We start from the raw sequence: 15,277 nt of genomic DNA, 5'->3' as shown, positions 1-15,277 counted from the left end.
AACAGCACCAGAGTAAATGAACCCTGTCTCTATTTACAGTGAATGTCAGTGTGGCTAATTCATTTTTCTGATGGTGTTCTTTGAAAGAATTGATGAAAAGGGAGCTTTGTGAGTCAATTATGAGATGAGAAGAGAGTTTAAGGACTGATGGGAATAGAAGATAGGTAGCCAGCTTGATTGACATTCCCAACTCTAAAGACATCCGTATCAAAAAAGAACGGTGCTGCTGTTCCTTTGGAGCAGTGTCACAAACTCCCAAAGCTAACTCTATGTGATGGCTATTCCTGCTTGACAACTTGATTACATCTGAAATTAACTAAAAACCAAAGGGCTGAGTACAACTGTGAGGGATTTTTCTTGATTGAACTATTTGAAAAAGAAAGACCCATCCTAAATCTGGACCTTCTGAGTTTGGAAGATCTACCTTAAATCTGGGCCACATCTTCTTCTGGTGGTAGCCTATATAAAGGACATGGAAGAAGGGATATCTGGCTCTTTGCCTGCTTGCACTCACTCTATCTGGCAAGTTCATTCCTTCACTAACATTAGAGTTGACTTCTTTTTGATCCTGTCATATACTGAAGACCACTTGAGACACTCAGCCTTGTGAACTGAACAACTACTGGACTCTTAGACCTTGGACATTCTGAAACTTGCCTAATAATATACCATGTCACAACATAGTTTTCATCCCCATTTAACTTTTCCCCAAGTCTGTTTTTCATTTCAAATCTTAAGTAACATACTCAAATATTTACTCAGACAATCAGAATATCTTCTCCCTTTAAAAGTAAACAGTATTAATAAAAGGAAAGAAAATCACATCACTTTATGCATATGAGGATGTACACTTCAAAATGAAGCACTTTCTATTCTTGGCTGATAGAACATAGTCTGCTAGCCCACTGGATATTCATAAGAGACATACCCGCTTCCTTAGATTGCAAGTGAGAGTGAGGTTCCTTGAAAATGAGTTTGCAAATGCTGTATAGAAGTCAAGGACCTTGAGCAAGGCTTCTCGCTTGATGATGTGCAGGTCACAGTAAGTCAGGGCCCGGACATTGGCACAAGCATGAGCAAGGGTGGTTTCCTTCCAGAAGATGTCTCCAAAAACATCACCTTTCCCTGGAAAGCAGGATAAAACAACAGTTTCAACCACACTGACTAGAATTATTCAGTTTAATAGATAATGTTGATCTATATAATTTAGAGCACCAGCCATTCTGAATATATAGAACATTGCACAGCACTTTTTGTTTTTCAATTTAAATTAGAAACAAGCTTGTTTTACATGCCAATCCAAGTTCCCTCTCCCTCCTCTCCTCCCCTGCCCCCACTGAACCCCTATTCCATCAGCTTTCTGTTCCCCAGGGTGGGTGATGCCTGTTATATCAATTGGAGCAGGACCTAGACCCTCTCCTGTGTGTCTAGGCTGAGAGAGTATCCCTCTATGTGGAGTGGGCTCCCAAAATCAATATAGTAAAAACGACAATCTTGCCAAAAGCAATCTACAGATTCAATGCAATCCCCATCAAAATCCCAACACAATTCTTCACAGACCTTGAAAGAACAATGCTCAACTTTACATGGAAAAACAACACATCCAGGATAACGAAAACAACCCTGTACAATAAAGGAACTTCTGGAGGCATCACCATCCCTGACTTCAAGCTCTATTACAGAGCTATAGTCCTGAAAACAACTTGGTATTGGCATAAAAATAGACAGGTAGACCAATGAAATCAAATTGTAAACCCTGATATGGACCCACACACCTACAGACACCTGATTTTTGACAAAGAAACTAAAACTATACAATGGAAAAAAGAAAGCAACTTCAACAAATGATGCTGGCATAATTGGATGCTGCGTGTAGAACACTTTTCCATCATAGTAACACCCCCCAGATTTCAGTTCCTGATGGAGATCTGGTGTGGGGAAAATAAATACAATTCACTGGAGTAGCTAATACCCTCACTGTAGCAAATAATTTCAATAACTTTTCAACATTAACTTTTCCCATCTGACTAGAAAGAGCAAAAGTAACTTCTTTGTTTCTCTCTCACACTCTTTCTAGGAAAAAAAAACTGACAACAAAACAAAATGCAATATCCAAGAACCTGTTGTTATAGCATTTATAAATCTATACCAGATGCAATGTGCTTAAACAGAATTATTCAGTAACTTAAAATTGTACTCTATCCACATGAAGATATGTCATGTCTCTGTCCTGAAAACATGTCCTTCTTTCTCACATAGTTAACCTGATAAGGTCTCAAGTTCTGGCTCAAGAGCACCTTAACCATCACTCCTAAGCTTAAGAAACTAAGCCATGGGAAATGGTGAGGGATACACACTTGCCATCCCATAGAATCAGAGAAATACCCCTATGCAAGAGTCAAATGTGGATGCATCTTCAAAATGCTAGAACTGAACAAATCACCTATTCCCTTCAGAAGCACCACCCCTTGATGCCCAAGAAGACTCAACATTCCATATTAGAAGTACTTCGTTTTACAAAGGGCTTGAGGAAATGTCAAATGTCAATAATCCTCAAAGGCCCTTCTGCTAGGAAGGTTCCCTAAGAGCCCTCTGGCTTCTAAAGTTCAGCCATCTGCTTTCTCTGTTCTGTTTCTGCCAATATGTGTTAAAATGGAAAAGACAGGAGAAATGTACTCTGGTGGGATATGCTTTCCTAGAGGCATTCAGTGGATGATTTGTTCTTTCTGCATCCTAATCACACAGAGGAACAAACACCTATTTATATCATGCTGATTAAAATCAGAAAAAGTGAAAAGAAGTGTTCTGTAAAACCCTCAAGCACAATCATGCCACTAGAAAGGAAAGTGGGCATAACCTGAGAAATAGGAGAAAGAAATGGGCATTGAAACAAAGAAGTTGGCTGAGTAAATCACAGATTCTTTCAAGGCCCAAATGGGCAGTTGGGACATTCTTTGAACATAGTAGCAGAGGGACCAACCATAAGAGGCACACTCTATGGTAGATGCAGAAGGCATGTGAGTCACTAAGAAGGTGTTCAGATCACCATGTGGATCACATGATTAGCATAAAATAACCATGATAACTACTTAAAATTTATTTTTAACAACCCACTTTTATTTCAACCCACTAAAAAAAATCGTTGCAGTTGGTGTCACTGTTTAATAACTCAGTTGTTAAATAACTACAGTTGTCCAAGGAAATAACATTAGAGACCCAGTAGGTAAATGATCAAGAGACAAAGCATTATGATAACCTGGGGAAACAGATGATAGATCCTTACATCATTAATACCAAATCCTAATATAAAGATGAAATATGTATGTAGCATTCTCTTTAAGCATTCTCTAAGCTAGCAATTCCAAATATAAGTATTCTAACTGCATAATCAGAGGTGCTAAATTTACTTGTGAAATGTTCACAGAACTAATGTGTATTATAGACCAGCAAAGTGTAGTAAGATAAAAGTCAAGGGATAAATAATTTATTAAACAATAGATAGTCACTAAGTAATATATTTCATGAAATGGTATACAGAATGCTCATATTACATAAATATAAAATCAGTACAACTACATTGTGTATACAACCCCATTACTCATACATGTACATGAAGCTTAGAAGCAAATTAATTAATGAGATAGCTTCTCCCACAACTATGGGGTCAATGCATGAGTTTCTCTTAAGTTTACATGCATTATTTTGTATGAAAAGATACTAGTAACTGTTAGAGTAGCACAGTTTCTAGTGCTAAAAACATAACTTTATAAGAAGGCTCTTTTGACCCACCTCTAGTAGTTTGTTTGGGTTTTGTTCATTTATTTGTTTTTGTATCTAATATAGTTACATATTCTATACTTTCTTCAGATGCTTATTTTCCCTTAAAGAGATGGAAACGGTGGTTATATTTCTTCATATTCCTCTCTGTGACACTTTTTCAAGTTGCCAAGTATAGCATCATCTCTGATCCATTTATTAGTGATCACCTATCTGATTTTCAGGTATGACATGCTATGATACTAACTAATGCATTTGACTCAGTAGTCTTACTTTTAAGAATTAATAAAAAAGATTAGAACACAGGGTAGCATCCTGACAGATTAAAAATGTATCATACATACAAAAGCAGAAAAAATAACAAAAATATATGTAAAATATAAATGAATAAAGACTTAAATCAGTTTTGAAATAACAAACAAAAAGCCTATCTTGTGATACTAGATCAAAATTCATTAAATAAATACAGGAATCAATCTAGAAATTCATTCATTTCTTTCAGGTTTTCCAAATTAATGGATTATGATTTTTTAAAGTACTCTTTTAGAATATTCTGGATTTCTTTGATGTCTGTTGTGATACTTCCTTGTTCACTTCTGATTCTGTTATTTTTGGTTGTCTATTTCTTTATTTTGATTAGTTGGGTCAAGGGCCTACTTTCATAACACAGTAGGTGCCAACCAAACCTCCAAGGGAGAGTAGTAACCAGTAGTCCTGCCCACCTATGATGCTTACAAATTACAACTATGATCAGCATAGCACAATAACCAAATGGGTGCAATAGTGGTACCCATATCTTGGTAGTAACCAACAGCTCTGTAAATGGACTTAAAGCCTCTTCAATAAGAGAGAAATCATGCTTGGTACTAGAAACCCAGACCACTACCTGGGGCTAGTGAGGTCTTGGTTCTTGAATAAGAACCTACTTTACTAATTGCCTCGAGCAGCCATAATAAAGTATATAAAATAAAACTAATGCAACAAAACCAAAAGTATTATCAAGAAATATACTTTTTAAAGCTTTCATGATAGAATCAAAGTGCATTGTGTAATGCTGTGATGTATAGTCCATTGGGATGTATTTAATTAAGTTGTCAATCAAAAAATTTAGATAAAAGCTGGGTGTTGTTGGTAAATACCTTTAATCCCAGCACTTGGGACGCAGAGTCAGGCTGATCTCTGTGAGTTTGAGGCCAGCCTGGTCTCCAGAGCGAGTGCCAGGATAGGCTCCAAAGCTACACAGAGAAACCCTGTCTCGGAAAAAAAACCAAAAAAAAAATTAGATAAAAAATAAAATGAACAAATGGCTAAAAGAAAGTGCACTTCAGTAACAAAAATAAAGGTTTTGAGTAATATGTTCATCACTTTTTCTTTCTGTCATTTCCTAGTTTACTATATAATGAATCTATATAACCTTTATCAAAAGAGATAAAAGAGCATACTGACTCATAGATGCACAATAAAATTTTAAAGCATGAACAAGATAAAAAATATTAGATAACTATAGCAAAATTAATAAATGTGGATAACTCTTATTCCATCCTCAGAATAGACAATAAATATTGATTGATAGTGGAGACGAGGAGCTTAAAGATACTCTATGAATGGATAGTTTCCTCTTATCAAAAAAGATGGTTGTTAATTGTGTAGGCATTCAAATATTAATTAGGTATTTTGTTTTACCTAACTGAAATATGAAAACATTAACTCATTTCTACTTTGAATTTTTAAATTGATGCCTTTTTGCAAATCTAAGGATCAAATGCAAGGTCCCAAGCATGCTAGTCAAGACCTCTACCATTGTGTTTCATGGGTGAAAATATCTATGACACAAAAAGAATAGTAAGAAACAAGAATATTAACTCATGACAAACTTTTCCCCTATTTCTGCTCAAAAATGTTAGCGAAATAGAACAAAATTAACAAACATGGATAATTCTACTCCCATCATCAAAGTTCTCATTATGTAATATCTAATACTAACCATTTCATGACATAAAATTTCCCTAGGTATATGTGATATATAAACTGTACATTAGTTGAATCATTTACTTCAAATTATACTTGCTATATCTAAGCAAGTCACTTAATATATGATTCAGTTGACAGTAATCTTTTATTACAGTTCTGGGAAGGTGGTCATAATGCAAGTCAATGAATTAGTCACTAGGTGTAATAAAAACCATTATTCATCTTCTTCTTCAAGGCATATTATAAACTTTATATATTCTAAAAAATATATAAAACGTGGCCATGTGACAGCATGCATGAAATACCCAATAAAGATGCATCTTCCTGCATGGGAAAGATTTTACACATTCTCAGGCAGAGAAACTCCAGTTCATGTTCATGACTACAGAATATTTGATGCTAGTTTTTAGGTCAGTTCCTGCTGGGAGCAAGTAGTGTCAGCTGTAAACATTTTGGGGCTTAAGCAAACTAGGCTCCCTCAAAGCCCTAAAATAGGAAGGAACCTCACACTTAACAGGAAAGCTGTTGTTTGGTCTATTTATATTTTCTCAGTTCTTTGCATCAAGCCTTATTATGAAGTCTTTCACTGCTGAACCACAGGAAACGGGACTAGAAAATAGAAATTAATGCTTAACATCCACATAGTAATAAACTGTACAATGGTAAGACAAAACAGCTAGAGTTACAACATGATTAAGGAGTGATAAAAGCTGTAACCTGCTTGGAGATTGTGGTAACCTATAGGGACAGTTTAACAGACAGATTTGGTTTTTTTATCTTAGACACATTACCTAGTGAGTTTATGATATGGATTTTAAAATGCATAAAAGTCGTCACAGGTATTCATTGGTTAGAGTGACCTTATCCTTATCCAAAAGATCTTTTGGATTTTCCTTGGGTAGTTTCTTGGGTGAGTTTGGAGCATGACCATGGTTCTATTTGATGAGTTTCCCATCCATATTTGATGACAGTTTATTTCAGCTTACAGCTCCACATCACAGTCCATCACTGAGGGAATTCAGGGCCCGAACTCAAAAAGGGCAGAAACATTCAGTCAGGAACTGATGTGCTGACTCAAGGAGGAGTGCTGTGAACTTTCCCTTTGTGGCTTGCTCACCCTGCATTCTTGCAGCATCCAGTACTCCCAGCTCAAGGATGGCACCACTAACAGTGAGCTGAGTCCTCCCATATCTGAAATCTCAATAAAGAAAATACACCACAGGCTTGCCTACAGACTAATCCAGTGAGAACAATTGCTCAGCTGAGGTTCCCTCCTTCAAAATGAGACTAGACCTTGTCAAGTTGACATAAAACTAGCCATAAAGGGTTTATATAGATAGTTAATTTGTAAAACTGGTGAATCAAATTAATATATATCTATCATTTCAGATAGTGAATTGTGCATTTGTTCATGGGCTGGGAGAGTTAAAAATCTACTTAATTAACAAAAATCCCTAAAATTTACACTAGACGCTCAAGAGGAAATGCATGTAGCCAAAACATAGCACTACAGAAATCCCCCAAATCATAAGGCCAGAACAAAAGGAAAGAAAGGAACAAAGGAGACGCAAACAGCTAGAAGACAAATGATAAAAGAGCCATTATCCACCTATCAATAAGAATGTTGAATGTAAATAGATGCAACAGTCCAATCAAAGATTCAAAGGGGCTAAATGTAATCGATATCCACTTGTGGCTAGAGGTGATTATAATAAATAACATAGCCTGGTAAAAAATAGTAATAAATATATGCTATAATAATTAATACATTTCATCTTCAAGGATCCTTAAAAACATACTAAAAGTATATGAGAACATAGCAAACAAGACAGCAACTTAAGACAGTGAGGGTACTGATGTAAAGTAAGATAGACTTCTAGAAAACAGTGATCACCAGAGACAAAGAAGGTTGTGGCTTAATGATAAAGGGACCAACTGTGAAGAATATATAACAGTTGTAAATATATATAGTGGTGGAACATATAAATATATAAAACAATTTGACAGGAAGAAAAGAAGGAAACAGTAATATAGTATCATTTGGAGTATCAGTATCGCACATTCAATAATGGTTTCATCAACAAAACAGAATGTTAGCAAGGAAATACTGAGCATGAATGATATTTACTTAATTTATTAGTCAACACATCACTATAAGTAAGCATGGAAGTCAGTTCATAAGCTTTATTATGAACACATGCTCATAAAAGTATTCGACTTTAGATTTTTAAGTTTGTGTTTCTAAATGGACTTTGGCTGATTCCCTATGGATGGCCTCACCCTCCCTGGGGAGTGGATGGGGGTAGGATGGGGGTTCCGTGGGGGGCATGGGAGGAAAGGAGGGAAAGGGAACTAGGATTGATATGTAAAATAAAATTGTTACTAATTTAAATAAAAATTTATATTTTTCCTCAGGAAAATGGGAATCAGTCTACCACAAGATCTACCAATTCCACTCTTAGACATATACCCAAAAGATGCATATTCATACAACAAGGACATCTGTTGACCTATGTTCATAGCAGCATTATTTGTAACAGACAGAACTTGGAAGCAACCTAGATACCCTTCAGCTGAAGAATGGATAAAGAAAATGTGGTACATTTATACAATGGAGTATTACTCAGTGGAAAAAAAATGGAAACTTGAAATTTGCAGGCAAATGGATGGAACTAGAAGAAATAATTCAGAGCAAGGTAACCCAGTCACAAAGACAAACATGGAATGTACTCACTCACATGGATTCTAGACATAGAGCAAAGGATTGCCAGCCTACAATCCACACTGCCAGAGAAGTTAGGAAACAAGAAGGACCCTGAGACATACATGGTCCCCCAGAGAAGGGGAAAGGGACAAGATCTCCTGAGCATTAGGAGCATGGGGGGAGGGGAGAGGGAGTTAGGAGAAAGAGAAGGGAAGAAGAGGAGGTGAGAGGAGGACATGAGGGAGCAAGAAGATTGAGTCAGGGGAAGAATAGAGGAGTACGAGAAAAAGAGATAGCATAATAGAGAGTCATTATAGGTTTAAAGAGAAATCTGGCACTAGGGAAATGTCCAGAGATCTACAAGGATGACACCAACTAACAATCTAGGCAATAGTACCTTAAATGTCCTTCTCTGATAATGAGTTTAATGACTACCTTATATGCTATCCGAGAGCCTTCATGCATTAGCTGATGGAAGCAGAAGCAGACACCCACAGCGAAACACTAAGCCAAACTCCCTGGAATCCAGTTGCAGAGAGGGAGGAGTGATGAGCAAAGGAGTCAAGACCAGGCTGAGGAAACCCACAGAAACAGCTAACCTGAACAAGGGCGAGCTCATGGGCCCCAGACTGATGACTAGGAAACCAGAATAGGACTGATTCAGACCCCCTGAACGTGGTGGGTGTCAGTTAGGAGGCCTGGACAGTCTATGGGGCCTCTGGTAGTGGATCAGTATTTATCCCTAGTATACAAATGTACTTTGGGAGCCCATTCCCCATAGAGGGATTCTCTCTCAGCCTAGACACATGGGTGAAGGCCTAGGCCCTGCTCCAAAGAATATGACAGATGTTGAAGATTCCCCCAAGGAAGGTTTCGCCCTCCCTGGGGAGCAGAAAGGGGATGAGATGGGGGCTGGTGTGGGACAGGGGAGGAGGGGAGGGAGAAGGAACTGGGATTGACATGTAAAACAAGCTTGTTTCTAATTTAAATTTTAAAAAATCACCGTAAAAGTAAAAAAAAAATAAGAAAATAAGTAAGTTTACAAGTATTAAAGCTAAAAGTTTTATGGGTATGTTAGACTATAATCCTTTTTATATATTTATTTTTAGTTTGCATAGGTGTACAATTCAGTAAAGAGCATGGTAGAGAAAGGGCATGACACAAGTCAGGCTAACAAGGAAGGCAGAGAGCAAGGTCCGAACATCATCATCACCTGTGCAAGCTTTTATATTTAATCTTCAAGGCTGGAAAGGCATGACAGAGATTCCAGGAGATGTACATGACGCTCTGGGGTGATGGCTGTGATAACAGAGAATACAGAATGGGGTCGGGGATTGAAGCCGAGGACAAACTTAGCAATGACATCTTTGAACAAAAACTACAAGAGCAGTAATAATAGTTGCTGATAGTAACGATGATACTGAGAGAACCAAAGAAGAAACCTGGAAGATGGCTCAGCCAGTGAAGTACTTTCCTTGCAAGCATGAGTACTTGAATGCAATCTCCAGAACTCACCTAAAGTAAAGCTAGGCATTTTGACACACACTTTCTAGAGTTTGAAAGTAGAGACAGGGAGGTACACGAGGCTCAGCCTCACTTACTTGGCAAGTTCAAGTTAGAAATGCTGTCTCAGAAACCAAGGTGAACGATACATGAAGAACAACACTCAAGGTTGTCCTCTCTCTTTAGTGAATATGTCTACAAACACAGGCACATGCATGCATGCACACGTGTACACACACACACACACACACACACACACACACACACACACACACATTACAATAAAAGGACTTATTTTAAAGAATGATGTGGAGAGAGTTTGAAACTACCAGGAAGACAAGTGCTTGCATATCTCTAGTGGTATTTGCCACATAAGAAACTCTGAGCTAACACTTGGAGCCTTAGATAAAAGATGTCATAAATACTGCTTAAACAGTTAAAATCGACATCATTTAAAATGCAGCAGTCATGTGCTTCAAGAAAAAAGAGCAAATTTGTTTACACTACTAACACTTGTTTTCATCATATTCAGGTCAAATCTCCATGTTTCATTCATAGTTCATTTTTTAAATGTATGATAAGAGATGTATGAAAAGAGAGCAAGAAAGAGAGAGATAGTTCCAGAAGCTTAAGGTAGAAAGCCCTTGACTTCTAACAGCAACGGTACAGGGAAAAACAATAACCATAGCTCATGTCACATTTTCCCAGTTCTCAGAATGGCAAAATATTATTCATTCATATCTTGGATTTCATTTTCTGTTTGGAATAAAATTAAGGTGTAGATTTTGAATTTTGAAAACAATAATTTTATGTTTTCTCAAAAAATGCACAGAAGTTTACAAGACATAATTCATAGACAACCAATAATTCCAAGTAAAGTGAAATCTTGGCCCAGCGCATCTTCCTTGTATTTCTAAATGAACTTCCCTTCCTCCTTTTTTTCTCTTATGCCTCCTTCTTTCAAACTCCCAAGAACACCCCACCCCCTCCAAGAACACCCCACTCCCTCATCTAAGGTGTGGGATACTAAGCCCTAATACACATTCACAGTTCTCTTGGGAATTTGAAGTTAAAGTAGAAAGCTTTAAGACAGAGATTATCTTAGTTTAAGATTCTAACCCTATGATTCTAAGAATCAATAAAGACAAGCAAAAAGAAGAAATATGGATAAAACAAAAAACCTGAATCTCAGGAGAAAGGCCTATTGTTGGGAGCAAGCTACTATTTTAACAGCCCCGAAAGGTACAATATACTTGTCAAGACATTTAGAAGTAACCTGGCTATTTCAACTATACCAACAAATCTATTCATGTTAAGTAATTATAGAGTAGGAACCAAAAAGTAAAAAGACATTAACGAATATAAAATATGTATGCATCATGAACTTAATTTGGAATTCTTTGTGTTTCATGCAAAGTGGGAAGGTCACAAAAAATTGCGTGGAGGTGTAAGAACTGAAAAGAACTTCAAGTTGGAAAAAGACATCAACTGCAATTATATTCATATGCCCTATTTAGAAAAAAAAATACCAAACCATCCTCCAGTGTGAAAATGAAGGTATTTGTTGACTGCATTTTTATCCCTCCTCTAATTAGTTATGCTTCAGAACATACTCATTAAACTGCTTGGCACTTTAGACACACTAAAGAATTGTGCCTTACCAAGAGATGGTAGAGGAGCCAGGATCCCAAAGAATAAGAATGTGCTTGTTTCTGAATCCAGAGATTTGAATGAATTTTTAAATGACCTCCCTTCTCTACCTCTTCTTTCTCTGTGGCAAACGAGTGAGTAACGAGGAGAGCAAGGCTGCTGAAGGAATTTCTAGAAAATCTGACAGCTGACTTATCAAGCTACAAGGGAACTGGGAAGAGAATGGGGAGAAGAAGAGAGAGTGGGAGAAGGCAGTGGGGAGGGGAGGGAACAAGAGGGAGAGGAGAGCAGAGGGATAAAAGGAGAGAGGGAGGGAAGTAGAGAGGAAGAGAGAGAAGTAGAGGGAGAGAGAGGGAGGGAAGTGGAAGGGAAAGGAGAGGAAAGTAATGGGAGGTAAAGACATCAAAGGCTGACTACAGATTACTTGCAGCCTGGTGAGTTTGGAGATTTCTTCCAACTTGGAATTATTTCAAAGTAAGTTAATAAAAATTTAAAAGGGACAAGAAGAAAGGAGAAAGAAAGGGACAGTCAAGAGAGGTGTCCACATAATTTGACTCATTAACTTAGTTACGAACAGCATCTGAATCCCAAGATTTGGGAGAAGAAAGATAAAAAAAAATACACACTCAAAGAAATAAAATCTGGCAAATAGATGATGAGACTACCCTGAAACCCAGAGGCCCTGTGTTCACTTTTACGGTGTCATTGGGCAAAGCCAGATAGATTTCATTTTCAAATGGAAGGAAAATGCATTTTGTGTGTCTCACTGAGCAAATGACTCGATTTTAACAGATCCAAGCCAGAGGCACTGTCCTCATGGCTTTTCCCAACCCTTTAGAGGTGTTACCAATGTGTATTGTAATGAAGAAAATGAAGCCAAATAGATGGCAAGGAGTCCACAGCATTCACTTCCATACCGTAATATTTGGTGCCTGTTTTTCCATCATCCCCTACTGACAGGATCATTAAGGAAAAACAAATGAGGTTCAGAGGTTTTGCTTTATCTTTCTCTTTAAGCAAACAAGTGTGGTTGTAGCATAGATATGCCTCATTTTACCACAAAGGGCCATTCCAATGATGGGAGCTTTCAAGAAAGATTATGTCAATTTATACTCCAGCAGACAAAAGTTAAATGAAGGCAGTGTCAAGTACACCCAGAGTGCTGTTTCCCAAGAACTCTGTTATCTCCTAGCAATAATATTTAAAGAAAAATAATTCCTGCAAGAGACTTAACTGCAGCCATAATAATATTTTCAAACAGTTAAAGAAAGCTTTGCAAGCAGTGCTATTCTGCTCTTTAGCAGCCCCAATCCATTGTCTACTGCTGTTTTTACAGAAACTGCTTTCCTGTAAAAGGTCATTTCTTCTCCATTCTGAATTCTGTATTTTCCAAGTAATTGTACTTTTTGAAATCAGGCTTTCTCTTTCTCTTACTTTCTTCTTTATTTATTTGCCTTGGATTCTACATCGGTTTTCATTTTTGCCTTTGCAGTTTCTTAAACCCACCAGTCAGTCTTTTTCTTGTGAGAATCAGTCAGGCTATGGTAGGTTGACCTCGGTAGCAAAAATAAAAAAAAAATAAAAAATCCGATAGTTTAAAGATTGAACTCATTTTTCATGAGACACGAGCCATGAAAAATATGATCAAAATGGAGTTGACACTGTGCGACTCTAAGTTATTTTACTGGCGAGAAACACAGGGGGTGATGTTCACCTGACCTCTCATTTCTTCCTGTTTTATCTGTATGAATTCCATGTCCCTGCTGCAGGGATTTGAGCAGAAAGTGATCTAGAAGTTCATTCAGTGCGTTTGATTACCAAAATGTGCATCTTACACTATGGTCACTGTACTTTAAGTTGTTGCTGTTTTACTCTGTCAAGTTTGTGGAGTGTTACCTCCTTTGTGTTTCTCTATTGGTATTGATACCTACTAAGTGAACTTAAAAATGAATTTATAGTCAACCGACTAATTTCCCTAGTTAAAGAAAACAGATGGATGGAACCGGCTTTATAAACCTAGATTTAATTTCCTCCCATTGTACTCACTCCTGTGAGTCTCATTAGCCTCCTTGGCATTGACTTCTTCATAATTCACCCACCGCCATCAGGCAAAACCGTAGGGAGTAGGATGATGTGTAGTTAGACCTCACTTGGTTACTAACTAGCTGGGCAAGTCTCCCGTCTTGACCGGCTCTTCCTTAAAAGGAAGGGCTGAACTGGAGAGATCTATAGCCCTCCGAGACCAACTCCCTGTATTGCTAATCTGAAAATAGTTCCAAAAGTAAATTCCCACTTACAAATGATGGTGGACAAAGCCCCTTAGGATGTGGTCAGTTTTTGTGCAAGTGAATGTAATACAACCCTACGTTGCTGGGTTATCTGTGACTGAGACTAATGTTCTTTGCTGAAACAGCGACCAGTTTTCACTGAAATTCATCATCTTATTAGTGACCCCATTTCTAAAGTCACCAAACAGAGGGGACTTCTGTTCAGAAACTCGAGAAGCTAAAACTCCAGGACTGTGACCCATTTGTTACTATGTCAAGAGAGCTCACAGTACCTAAAATAGCCACCACCTCGTCATCCTGGATAACTTCCAAGGACCCCGACACCACAAAGCAAAGGGCATCCACACTTTCTCCAGCATGGTAAATCAGGTCCCCAGGAGCACAGTGAATGGTTTGGAACTCCACTGCCAAGGCACGCAGACACCCATCGCTGGCCAATCGGAAAGCAGGATGTTCGTTAAAAACCTTCCGGTTCAGATGAACACAGATGTCAGCTCTCATGTCCTTGGGGCAGATGGAGAGGACCTGAAGAGAATGAGAAATGAGTAAGTGAAAGGGAAAGATAAAGCATCCATTTCAGAAGAAAAAAAAATGTCACACTACAAATGTGTACTGATGACTACTTCATCTGCTGGACAAGGTGCTGGGCACCTGGAAGGCAAAGTCAGACACAGGCCTGTCCTCAAGGAGATCAGGGTCTAGTGAGATGCACTGATGCACATATAGACATCACAGCATCAGATCACATCACAACACAGTCCATGTCACAGCACAACACCATGTAGTCAACACTTAGGAAAGTTTCCTATTGTAATAGAAGTCTTGAGAGGTCAGGAAGAGTCTTAGCAAAAAAGTTATGGTCAATCCCGAAAACATGTGCATGCAAGTAACATTATACAGACTGAGCATATTACACTGATTTATTTAGGAATACATATGTGTGCTTACATATATTATACATATACACATATATCAACAATTACAGAAATTCAGGCCATGAATTCAGAAGAGACTAGGGGGTGACTAGGGAAGGTTTGGAGAGAAGAAGGGGCAAATGATATAATTATATCATACTCTCAAAACCCAAATTTTTAAAATAAATAAAAATTTAAAAACAAAAGTTAATATCCTTAAAGTCAATTAGCATAGAATATTAACATTCACTTCTATTCATCTAATGATTTAGAATTATTTTATAACCACATCAAGAATGAACATTATATGTTAATATAGACAGGAAGTAGATGCATATTAGCTGACTGTAAGAAAACAAAAATCAACAAAAGTGCCCCAGCAACTCAATATTCTAAAGACTCATTTAATACCATTCCCCGTATTTTTTCAGTTTGAATGATTTTCATCTTACAAAAGAACAAATGTCCAG

The 15,277-nt window shown here is 37.6% G+C and overlaps 1 protein-coding gene across 1 annotated transcript in view; it reads right to left on the bottom strand.

The window, feature by feature from the left end:
• The window catches only part of Kcnh5 (potassium voltage-gated channel subfamily H member 5), a 292,983-nt gene that overhangs the window by 53,766 nt on the left and 223,940 nt on the right, over positions 1-15,277 (bottom strand). The window contains exons 9-10 of the mRNA XM_027418254.2: positions 14,166-14,418; positions 929-1,125 (exon numbers count right to left, since the gene is read on the bottom strand). Of these exons, the coding sequence (XP_027274055.1) occupies positions 929-1,125; positions 14,166-14,418 (450 nt within the window). The remainder of the gene's footprint in view (positions 1-928; positions 1,126-14,165; positions 14,419-15,277) is intronic.

This window comes from Cricetulus griseus, chromosome 5 (assembly GCF_003668045.3).
Source record: "Cricetulus griseus strain 17A/GY chromosome 5, alternate assembly CriGri-PICRH-1.0, whole genome shotgun sequence".
Lineage (NCBI taxonomy): Eukaryota > Metazoa > Chordata > Mammalia > Rodentia > Cricetidae > Cricetulus > Cricetulus griseus.
Note: the sequence above shows the minus strand (reverse complement) of the source record. Positions and strands in the feature narration are given on the sequence as shown.